The 12,442-nt window shown below is 46.9% G+C and overlaps 1 protein-coding gene across 3 annotated transcripts in view; it reads left to right on the top strand.

The window, feature by feature from the left end:
* The window catches only part of Mmd2 (monocyte to macrophage differentiation associated 2), a 39,850-nt gene extending 29,500 nt beyond the window's left edge, over positions 1-10,350 (top strand). For 2 of the 3 annotated variants that reach the window (XM_040751276.1, XM_040751277.1), the window contains 3 exons: positions 4,372-4,473; positions 5,940-6,175; positions 8,877-10,350. In XM_040751276.1, coding sequence (XP_040607210.1) covers positions 4,372-4,473; positions 5,940-6,175; positions 8,877-9,076 — 538 coding nt within the window. In that variant the 3' untranslated portion in view covers positions 9,077-10,350. The remainder of the gene's footprint in view (positions 1-4,371; positions 4,474-5,939; positions 6,176-8,876) is intronic. The other variant, XM_040751278.1, reaches the window with a different exon arrangement.
* The last annotated feature ends 2,092 nt before the right edge of the window (positions 10,351-12,442 follow it).

The following is a 12,442-nucleotide window of genomic DNA, read 5'->3' as shown; positions in this document are numbered from 1 at the left end:
ACATTAAATATTTTAACATATATTTACAGATATAAATAGATGTCAATGGCTGTATAGATGTGTAGACACACTTGCACATATATACAGATAAGCATGTGCTTTGGGTTTTGTTTTTTGTCTTTCTTCGTGTGTGTGTGTGTGTGTGTGTGTGTGTGTGTGTGTGTGTGTGTGAGAGAGAGAGAGAGAGAGAGAGAGAGAGAGAGAGAGAGAGAGAGAGAGAGAGAGAGAGAGAGTCTCAGGTTATCCAGGCTAGCCTTAAACTCTCTATTTAGCTGCGGCTGGCCTTGGATTCCTGATCTTTCTGCCTCCACTTTTCCAGTGCTGAGATTACAAGTGTGTACCATGGTGTCTGGTTTATGTGTGTGTTAAAAGCATTACTTATTACTGGGTGTAGTGGCACATGCCTTTACTTGGGAGGCAGAGGCAGGTAGATCTTGGTGAATCTGAGGTCAGCAGGGCTACTTAGTGAGATCCTGTTTTTTAAAAATTACTCATTTTTAAGACATTTTTTATCTTTTTTTCCTTGTGGTGCTGGGAATCAAACTGGTTCACTATCACGGAGTCATACTTCCCCTCTATGTTTTGCATGTATATTGCACATTATAAAGTGTGTGTTTAGACAAGTGTGTGGCATGTACTTGCAACCCCAGACTTTGGGAGGCTGAGGAAGAGTTTGAGGCCAGCCCTGGTCATATAGTGAGCCTCTGTCTCAAAAACAAAATAAAACCCCAATATCTAGTTTTACCTCCTGCCTATTTTCCTTTTCGTGTGTGAATGTGTGTGTTTGGTGTGCATGTGGTATACATGTGTGTGATGCATTTTATGTGTGTCAATGTCTGGAATCATCCTCCATCATTCTTCACCTTGTTCCTTGAGACAATATCAGGAATTTGGATGACCACATTTCTCCCACACAGAAAGCAGAGAGCTACTGCGATGTGGGTAGAGCTCAGGCTTTCTTCCACAGGTGCTAGGAAACATTCTCCCTCCCACACTTTTTCTGAGATGGTGTCTTGCTATGTAGCCTTTGCTGGTCAGGAACTTCTGCGAATAGATCCTCTGACTTCAGTCTTCTCCAGCAGCTGGGACTACAGGTTTGTGCCAGCATGCTCAGCTACTTAAGGTCTTTTTTTTCCCCCCAAGACAGGGTTTCTTGGTGTAACAGCCCTGGCTGTATTGGAACTTGTGCTGTAGACCAGGCTGGCCTTGAACTCGCCGAGATCCACCTGCCTCTGTCTTCTGTGATAACAACTAGATACTGAGCAGGGGGCTCCCCCCTCCCGCTCTGTCTTAATTTCCCCCTCTTGGCTGAGAGCACTTGCTACTCTCGCAAAGAACTAGAGTTCAACATCAATGCTGGACAGCTCACAACCACCTCTAACTCCAGTTCTAAGGACTCTGGCGCCCTCTCCTGGCCTCCACTGGCACCTGCATGCAAGTGCACACCTCACATAATAAAAAAAAAATGTAAAGACTTTCTCATCTAAGAATTAATTCCACAGAAGAGTTAAGGGATCTTCATCCTCTGCCCCTTATTTTTTTGTTTTGTTTTGTTTTGTTTTCCAGACAGGATTTCTCTGTGTAGCTTTGTAGATCAGGTTGGCCTTGAGCTCACAGAGATCTGCCTGCCTCTGCCTGCCCAGTGCTGGGAGTAAAGGCATGCGCCACCAGATCCCTGCTCTTAGCACCTTATTGTCTTTTCTAAACTGCTTGGGAAGGGGCTCAGTTTTCTCTCTGCTTCTACATGTAACCCATCTTGTGTGCAAAGTGTATGATCTCGCTGTCTTGTCCCGGCTCAGACTGTGATAAGACACCCCGCTGAAACAACTTAAGGGAGAAGCATTTATTTTAGCTGGTGGCTCAGGAGTACAGCCCTTCATGGCAGGAACTTGAAGAAAACTAGTGCCACCCATACTGAATGGGTCTCCCTACATCGTTGAGCATAATTAAAGTCACTACTCACAGCTGTCCCCGGAGGTCCTCCTTTTTAGGTGATTCTAAGAACTCATGAAGTTGATAGTTAGCGCTAACTACCACATCTGTTATTCTTTTTAAAAATTATTTATTTTTATTTTATGTGCATTGGTATTTTGCCTGCATGGAACCCTCACATGTCTATTAGTGTGTCAGATCCCTGGAACTAGAGTCACAGGCAGCTGTAAGCCACCATGTGGGTGCTGGGAACTGAACTCACAGCCTCTGGAAGGGTAGACAGTACTTAATTGCTGAGTCATCTCTCCGGCCCTACTATTCTTTTTTAAAATATTTATTTGCATTTTAAATTTTATAAGCTTTATTATGAAAACTTGCAAAAATAAAATCTCATGTCAGAATTAGCTATATCCTAAGTCTATATATGTCAATGACTTGGACAGTTAGAGTAGCCATCTTGGAATGGAAGCTGGGGTGCTTCATTTGGAGTTCATACTTTAATTATCAAATATACTTTTTTTTTTTTGGTTTTTACGAGACAGGGTTTCTCTGTATTGTTTCGGAGGCTATCGGTCCAGCCCGGCCTCGAACTCACAGAGATCCGCCTGCCTCTGCCTCCCGAGTGCTGGGATTAAAGGCGTGCGCCACCACCGCCCAGCCCAAATATACTTTTATGCATGTATCCATTGCCCAAAACAAAAAAAAATCTATGACAGAATTAGAACCAGGAAACATATCAGCTTTCTCTCCTCTTTCATAACTCATCACCTGCACTCAGTTCTTTCTCATCTCCTGATTTTCAGCCTTGTTCTTTTCAACATGTTATGCTGTACCCACATGTACATTTGTTTACAGACATACATACATGGTTGCATATATGTCTGTGTGAGACATTGTGTGGATGTGTACCACATGATTACAGGGACCTGTGGAGGCCAGAAGAAAGTGTCAGGTTCCTTGGAACTGGAGTTACAGGTGGCTAATGTGGGTGCTTGGAATTGAACCTAGGTTCTCTCCGAGAACAGCAAATCTCTCTGACTCTGTCTCTCCTCCCTCCACCTCTGAAGATGGGTCCCACTAGGTAGCCATGGATGGCCTGTAACTCTCTATGTAGACCAGGCTGGATTCCATCTATGTCTGCCTCACCAATGTTGGGATTAAAGGTGTTGCCACCATCTGTGGCACAGCAAATACTTGTAACTGTCCAAACTCAAGCTATTCTTGACTGATCTCCCTGCTCTGACATCTACTAATAGCTTATGGGGTTTAACTATGTTGAATCAGTTTATCTGCCTATTTTTAAAATGACTGTGATCAGGGCCTTTAAGATAACTCAGTCTGGAGCAGGAGCTCATGTCTTTAACCCCAGCACTCAGGAGGCAGAAGCAGGCAGATCTCTGAGTTCGATGCCAGCCTCATCTACTGAATGAGTTCTAGGACAGCCAGAGTTACCTAGAAAGACCCTGTCTCAAACAAACAAACAAACAAAAATCCAAAAAACCAAAATGACTTAGCAGACTTAAAAAACAATGTGCCTGCGGACAGCCCTGACTTCTGCAGACAAATCAGAGTTCTTGCCCTGGAAGCCACATAGCAGAAGAGAAGCAATTGTCCTCTGACCTCCACACATGCGCAATGGCACATGAGCACACACACACACACACACACACACACACACACACACACACACACAAACAGAATAAATGTTAAAAATTCAAATGTACTCAAAATATTGTATAATTACAAGAGTTGGACATGGCAGTGTACATTAGGGTTCCTTAGAGAAAGAACCAATGGAAAGTATGTATATTATAAAAGGGGTATACGTGTGTGTGTGTGTGTGTGTGTGGTGTATATGTATGTGTATATGTATATACATATTCTTGTGAACGTGTGTACATACACTCACGTGAAGAACAGGGATCACGTGAAGAAGGTCAGACATCTCTCTTGTTTGATCTCCACCTTATGTTTTGAGACAGGTTCCTTATTGAGCCTGTCACCACTATTCAGCTAGGCTGATGGCTGACTGAACCACAGGGATCCTCCTGTCTCTGCCTCCCCATCACTGGGAGTTATGTGGGTTGTGGGGACTTGAACTCGTGTTCTCACCCTTGAGTGACTGGCACTTTACTGACTCCTACCTGTGAGGAGAGCTTTTGTCTGGGTCTTTTGTCATGTGTGTAGCTCATATTGGCCTGGGACTGGTGACACTCCTGCCTCAGCCTCCTGAGTGCTGGGATGACAGGCATGTACCACCATTCCAACATTGCCAATTCAGTTTGTACAACATTCTGCCCCTCTATGGTAAGAGTCCTTGTCCTGCCTGGGTAGCCATTGGGGACTGGGCTGCTCTGGGGTCAGCTTCCTGTGACAGACTGGCCTGTGCTTGGCCTTGGTGGCCCCCTGAGGCTCTGCCATTGGCTTTCTCTCTCCCAGGCTGAACCTTCGGGAGCTGGGCCCCTGGGCCTCCCACATGCGCTGGCTGGTCTGGGTCATGGCCTCCGTTGGTACTATCTATGTCTTTTTCTTCCATGAACGGTAAGTCAGGGCTGGGGGATCTCAGATTGGTGAGGTATCCCTTCATTCTCCAGCACTACCTCTCAGCAACCTCAAGCAGGTGAGCCCCCAGGATGACCCCCAAAATGTGAGGAAAAGGCCTTGCTTACATCCTACCCTTTGAGGCTCATGGTTGTGTATCAGGCTCCATGACCCAGAGGGACATGTCTAAAGCAGTGTGTGTGTGTGTGTGTGTGTGTGTGTGTGTGTGTGTGTGTGTGTGTGTGTAGGCCAGAGTTTAATGCTGGCCAGTGAGCCCTAGAGATCGTCATGTCTTCTCCCCCTCAGAAATGAGGTTATAGATGTGTGTGATCATGCCTGGCTTTTATGTGGGTGTAGGGATATAGATCCTCATGCTTGTACAGAAAACTCCTTGCCAATGAAACCATCTCACCGGACCCTGAGTGTTTTCCAAAAAAAGAAAAAATCATAGTGGGTGTCATGGAGATGACTCTGTTGGCGAAGTTCCTGTTGTTCAAGCATGAAGTGTTGAATTTGATCCCCAGAACACGCTTTAATATCTGGGCACAGTAGTGTACCCATCATCCTGCTGCTGAGGAAGCAGAAACGAGAGGATGCCTGGGGCTTAAGGCCCAGACCTCAACCCTACTTGGCAAGGTCCACATCAGTGAGGACCACCCTTTCTCAAGGTGGACAGCACCTGAGGAATGACACTGGATGCTGCTTTTTGACTTCCACACTATGTGCTCACACCTCACACATATGTGCATCTGCACACTCACAAACACACACACATCAAAAAATTGTGCTTCATTTATGTGTGTCTGTGAGCATGTATATGTACACTTGTGTGTGGATTCCCAAGGAGGCCAGAAGAGGGTGTCAACTTCCCTAGTGGAGCTGTAGGTGGCCGTGAGCTGCCCATTGTGGGTGCTGAGATTTGAACTACACATGCTCTAACTGCTGAGCCATCGGTCCAGCACACTATACTCTCCTGATTCTTTTTATGACATCATAGGTTACTTGAGCCATTCAGTGAACTAGGCCACTGTCACTACCTGCCTTCCCTAAACTGTATTATCAGATAATGGGAAAAGCCTTTAAGAGATCATGTACCTGGAAAACTTTTTTTCCCTGCTATGGGATTGGAATGATAGTCAATAAGTGTGGAGGAGAGAGAAGCCAGGGAACAACAGAACATAACAAAGTCCTGCAACCACAGAGCCCACAGGTCCTCCAGGAGACAAACAACCCAGAATGCCATAGGGTTCGGCTCATCTAACAATTCAGCATAATTGAGAATGGCTGCTTGGGTCCTGTGGGAGAGGATGCTGGGATTAACTAGGATGTCTGCCATAGACCACACATTGGCGATACGCATGTGCTATGCCTAAACTTGCAACCCATGTTTTGCCTACAGTGTAAGCTTTAGAAGCTCAGAAATAGGCTCAGAGAAGAAAGGGGGCTTATCATATGATTTTCTCAAGGTCACATGACTCCCATTACCTGTTGATGTTGCTGGGCAGCATACAAGCCAAAGAGTTCCACACAGAGAGAGTCTCTTCTCATTGTGCTGGTCTTCAACATCAGGAAGTTGTGTGCTCTGTCCCTCCTTGGAAGCTTGTCCTGAGGCCACATGATCTGTCTCCCCAGGTACAAACTTGTGGAGCTGCTCTGCTATGTGGTGATGGGCTTTTTCCCCGCCCTGGTCATCCTCTCTATGGTAAGTCCCATTTGCCCGCAGCGAGGGAACTCATGTGTGAGCCGGACCTGCCTCTCGAGACTGTCAGTCAAGTCCTCTCCTCTGTCAGCAGGGGAAACAGAGACTGAGTGGGCCTGTGATCTTGCCTAAAGAGAACATGGCGATCTCACCTGGGAGCTGAGGCATTCCTTGTGCCTAAGTGTGAGGTTGGGTCTCCATGAAGGGGACTAGACACTGACCATGGTGCCTGGCACATGGTGCTGCTAAGAAACACTGGGTGTTTTGACTACCGTGTGGTTAATATTCAGAACCAATACTCTTGAGGACTGGGGAATACGTTTGTGTGTGCGTGCGTGCGTGCGTGCGTGCGTGTGTGTGTGTGTGTGTGTGTGTGTGTGTGTTTTGAAATGCCTTAGAGATATTCACAATAACACCCTAAATGCTTTAGATTCACTTTTGTCTCTGTGACAAAAAGCAACTTAGAGGGCTGGACTGGAGAGATGGCTTGGTGGTTAAGAGCACTGGCTGCTCTTGCAGAGAACCTGAGTTGGTTCCCAGCACCCACATCAGGTGGCTTACAAACACCTATAGCTCCAATCCAGGAGATCTGATGCCCTCTTCTGGCCTCCATACTCATTGTACACAAATGGTGCATGTACCCCCTCCCATATACACACACAAAACTAAAAATGAAAGCAGTTTAGAAAAGAAAGGGCTCATTTGGATCACAATCCCATGTTCCAGTTCATCCTTGAGGGGAAGCCAAGGCAGGAACTTGAAGCAACTAGTGAGATTTATAATCAAGAGCAGACAGAAATGAATGCGTGTCTCCTGTTCAGCTTACCGCCTCTACTGTCAGACAGCCCAGGACTCAAATCCAGAGAATTGTGCTGCCCACTTTTAGGTTGAGTCTTCACCCGTCTGTTATAATCATCAAGCCAACCTCCTACAGACACACCCACCCAACAACCTGATCTAGACATTTCCCTGTGGCTCTCTTCTTCTCAGGCAATTCTAGACTGTTGAGTTGGCAGTTAAACCAAGCACCACATGGGTGATTTAAGATCTCTGAGGGGTTTTTTTGGGGGGGGGGGAGAGGGCCTTCTGTAACCCAGACCAGCATCAAACTCATTATGTAATGCAGCTTTTTCAAAGCTGAATAACATTCTCATGTCCAATTCTTTTTTTCTGTTTTGATCCATGCTATTTACCTGAGACGGAGGCCTGCTCTGTAGCTCAGGCTGGCCTTGAACCCTTTCTTCCTCTGCCTACTGAGTGCTAGGGTTGCAAGCAGGTACCACCTGCTCAGTCTCCAAGAGACTTTGTTTAATGACTGTTCAAGTTGTAGAAAGACAGGATGGTAGAATCCGACTGACCTAAAGATGATTAGACCCTGTGTGTTATACAGATGAAGGCCACAAGCCACATTAGGTGGCCCACAAACACCTGTAACTCCAGCTTAGGGGATCTAGTGCCCTCTTCAGGCCTCCTTGGGCACCCACACGCATATGGCTTATGTATGTATGTATGTATGTATGTATGTATGTATGTATGTATGTATAAATAACTTGTAAAAATAAAAATTAATCTTTAAAAAAAAGCTGGGCATGATGCATGCGCTTGTAAGCCCAGCACTGGGAAGGATTTCTGAGCTTGCTGGCCAGCTATTGTAGCCTTACTGGTGAGCTTCAGACTAGTGAGAAATCCTGTCTCATAAAAACAAGATGGATGGCCAGGCGTTGGTGGCATATGCTTTAATCCCAGCATTCGAGAGGCAGAGGCAGGCAGATCTGCAAGTTTGAGGCTAGCGTGGTGTACAAAGTGAGTTCCAGGACAGCCAGGGCTACATAGAGAAACCCTGTCTCAAAACAAAACAAAACAAAACAAAACAAAAAACAAAAACAAAACCCAGCCGGGCATTGGTGGCGCACGCCTTTAATCCCAGCACTTGGGAGGCAGAGGCAGGCGGATCTCTGTGAGTTTGAGGCCAGCCTGGTCTACAGAGCCAGTTCCAGGACAGCCTCCAAAACAATACAGAGAAACCCTGTCTCGAAAAACAAAAACAAAAACAAAAAAACAAAACCAAAACACAAGGTGGATGGTGTCCTGAGGAGCAATGCCCAAAGTGGATTTCTGACCTCTATGTGCATGCAAACATACCACACATCAACACACACACACACACACACACACACACACAGAGAGAGAGAGAGAGAGAGAGAGAGAGAGAGAGAACCCCTTTTCTCCCCATTACTAAATTCCTTCCCCTGAGAAGATGTAAACATTACCCCTACTGGAGTCCACCAAAGTCAGCTCTAGGCTCACCTGCAGGGGAGTATGTGAGGGGTTGTGGCCAGTACTCTACTATTCAGCCACATCTCCGTCGCCAGCCACCACCCCCTTTCCTTTTCGGGTCTCAGTATTTAGCTTGCATTCCTTTTTTTTTTTTTTTTTTGGTTTTGCTTTGTTGAGGCACAGCCTTGTGTAGCCTGGCATGACCTTGGATTTCTAACCCTGCTGCAATTGCCTTCTCCCAATTGCTGGACCTAGGAGGTTTGTGTTCACCATCATCAACCAATTGCAGATCTGGAAAATTAATGTGGGAAATTTCGATGCCAGAGTGTTGAGATTTCCTAGGGGACTCTGGGCTTGTTCATCACTTGTAATTCCTTTTGTTTGGGTGGCAGGGAATAACTTGTGTCCAATCCTTTTCTTCCAACAGCCCAACACCGAGGGCATCTGGGAGCTGATGACAGGAGGGGTCTTCTACTGCTTGGGCATGGTGTTCTTCAAGAGCGATGGGAGGATTCCCTTTGCCCATGCCATCTGGCACCTCTTTGTGGCATTTGGTGCTGGTACCCACTACTATGCCATCTGGAGGTACCTCTACCTGCCCAGCACCCTGCAGACCAAGGTGTCTAAATGAGGTGACCCAGACTCCATGGGTCATTTAGACTTTGGGATCAAAACATCATGGGAAGTGAACTGTGAAGTCTAACCCAGAGCATAGTGCCAAGGTCTGCCTGCCTTTTCCTGGATGGAATTCTTTAAGGGTCTAAGGTCCCTTTCAGTGACAGCCAGACCACCTTTTGAGTCTCCAGCAAGGAAGAAAACATTTAGTCATCTCTGTGGAGAAGAAATTAATTCAGTACTGTATTTCTACTTTAGACAAATGACTTTTTTTTTTACTATAACCAATATTAACATCCTCAGAAAAGGGCAAAATAGGGAACGATCATCCAAGAGGTAATTTTTAAGGTCCTGAGAACTTCCCTTTCTGGTTCTGGCGAAAGTCACCTAGCATTGTAGATGACAGATGGGGACTACCCCTGATCATTGTGGACACCACCAATCAATTGCAGCATTAGTAGAATTCAACATAGTGCCACATGCAGACATTACTAATTGATTCTGTGCTCATCACGGAACTTCTTGGCTGCCCTGATATGTTAAGAGACAAGATCACAGCTGAGCCATTAGAAGTCACTGTATGGAGGAGCATGCTTATCTCCAGACACCATTACCTTCTATTCCGTCCTGTCCGCCTTCAAGGAAGTTCTTAGTGTGGGATGTTTGGAGCCAGTGTGGGGAAACCAAGGCATACATTCCAAGCAGCGCTTACCCTCTGCTCCACCATGGCTGGTCCATGGTTTTTGAGGAGCTGAGAGCTGGGATGAGGGTGCTGCTACTTGGCCATTTCTTCTCATCTCACAGAATCCAGAGAAACTAGGAAGCTGCATTCACCAGTTTTTTCTTGGTATCCTAAGATGGCTCTCTGAGGTCTCTCTGATGGGCCCAGCGTAGGGTCTTCATCTGTCAGAATGTATGGAATGTCTGCATTTTACATCCCCAACCTCTGAAGTGACACGTCAGCTAAGAACATGGCTGTCAGGGGCTGTCCTCAGCCACCTCCACTTCTGGGCTAGCCTCGTCCTAAGACGCCACCTGGACACTGGATGAATGTTGGAGCTGCAGGCCTGCTCCTGACTGGAACTGACACCTCAGACCCTCTGGAAGAAGCTACTGGAAATCCAAGGTCTTATTCAATGACTGCCAGCCAGATGAGTGTGGGCGAGGGTGGGTCAAGACAGGGTGCCTTATACTTTGTTCTAGCACATTCCAAGGTATTTCAGGGCTTCAGCACCTGGAATCCCATATGTCAAAACCAGTATTAAATCAAGTTTATGCATTCCTCAGAAAGCTGGTTTTGGAGCCAGTGAGCTCTAGGATTGGTTCTGTCTAGCCTGCCTGTGCATATGAGTGCCATGTGCATGTATGAACGTGTGTGAGTGTGTGTGTGTGTGTGTGTGTGAGAGAGAGAGAGAGAGAGAGAGAGAGAGAGAGAGAGAGAGAGAGAGAGAGAGAGAGAGAGAGAGAGAGAACAGGACTTCCAGCCTCCTGGAAACGGTCTTAGGTAACCCTGTCCCATGGATCTCCCCCATGTTTCCTCCACCTGGGGGGTCAGGGTTCAGAGAAGAGGATCACAATGGAGAGCTGACTGCAGACTGGGATGGGACCCTCATGACTGGCGTCCCCCTGTGCCTAAGGCTGTGGGGGTAGGAGTGGGGCATAGGGAATGCTGTATGGGGACTTCCCAGGTGTGGAGAAATATCTTCAGTCACTAGGATGCTAATGGGAATCAGGGGGCTCCCAGGAACAGTGTTGAATGCCTAGGATAGCAACTTGGCACTTCAGAGTGACCACATGGCCCCAGCTGAGCTCTTGAGTTGAATAGCTCCATCTCCTGTGCCCCTGAGCAGAACATTTGATTTGAATTGGCCCTAGACAGCTATCCTGTAGGAGGAAACAGGACTCCACCATTAGCCATGTGGCGCTCTAAGGACGCATACGGATGTGGTAATGAAAGGGCTGAACTGTGCCGCTAACCACACCCACTTTAGGCATGACTAGAGACAGGGCGGTGGAACTATGCCACTAGCCAGGCCCACTTTTGGGCAGGGCTAGGGGCGTGTGCGGAGGAAGGAATAAAAGAAGGGACAGCAGAGCGCTCGCCCCTTTTCTCGGCTTCCAATTCGGTGGGGGAAAACTGCTCGACTCATCAGGGTTGCTCGTTTCTCTCTTGTGAGTAGTTTCTACAGTAAACCGTTACCTATACCCTCAAGTGTGCCGTTTATCGTTGCAGCATCACTATCCCCTCATGCTGTCTCTCATCTATCCAACTCCTACTCATCCTTCAAAGCCCAAATACACATTGAGGAGCTTGCAGGTTTTGTGTGACTCTGGGGCTATCCTCTGCACCCCAGCTCAGAGCCCTGTCTGTCACTCAGGTACTTAAGCTGCTCCTGGAGAGTAGGGCTATCTTGGTAGGCTTGTCATCAAATCTGACTTTCCCCATTGGCAAGGGTTTACATCAATTCCCTGCTCTCTGTGGCAGGTGTCCCCAGCTATAAACAAAGTAAGACAGCACCTTATAGAGGGTGGGAAAGATGGCTCAGCAGTTAAGAGCACTGGCTGCTCTTCCAGAGGATCTGGGTTTGATTCCCAGCACCCACATGGCAGCTTACAACCATCTCTAGTTCCCATTTCAGGCGATCTGATGCCCTCTTCTGGCACCAGGGATGCATGTGGTACACAGACATACAAGTAGGGAAAACACCCACACATATAAAGATAAATAAATAAATAAAGGGCTGCATGAAGAATGGAATAGGATAATAGGTAACCAATGGAACTGGTGAGATGGCTCAGAAGGTAAAGCTTGCTAATCCTGATGACCTTAGTTCAGTTCCCAGGGCCTATAGGTAAGAGAGACTGGACTTCTGTAAGCTGTCCTCTGTCTTACACACACACACACACACACACACACACACACACACAGCCATTTAAAATGCAGCACCAGCCTGTGTCCTAATTAGTTATGTTAATGTCCACATGAAAAATGAGCTGTGATAAAGACATGCCTGTGCTTGAGTTCTAGCTCAAGGAATGGATGAATCACTAATGGTTTCAACTATGGGTAGCACTTGGGAGCATCCTGAAAGGCCTTGGCCACTCTTCCGTTGCTTTCATTCAAGACCCACTGTTCATCATCTGTCATTCAAGGAAGAGGGCCTTCTAGGATCTGAGCCCTATTACCATCTATCACCAGAGCAGGAAAAGGTATTCCCATGGGTCAGTGTCTCCAGTTCTGTCCCAAGAGCATCCTGGGTGATGTGCCAGGAGTCTGGGGGCAGAGAGTATGCTGGAACCTAAGATGCCAGCACTTTGCTATTATCCTGCCGCTAAAGAGCCATGGAAACAACAGCACTGTGTCTCCCAGCTGTGCAC

Source organism: Mesocricetus auratus, unplaced genomic scaffold (genome assembly GCF_017639785.1).
Source record: "Mesocricetus auratus isolate SY011 unplaced genomic scaffold, BCM_Maur_2.0 Super-Scaffold_100008, whole genome shotgun sequence".
In the NCBI taxonomy this organism is placed as follows: Eukaryota; Metazoa; Chordata; class Mammalia; order Rodentia; family Cricetidae; genus Mesocricetus; species Mesocricetus auratus.
Note: the sequence above shows the minus strand (reverse complement) of the source record. Positions and strands in the feature narration are given on the sequence as shown.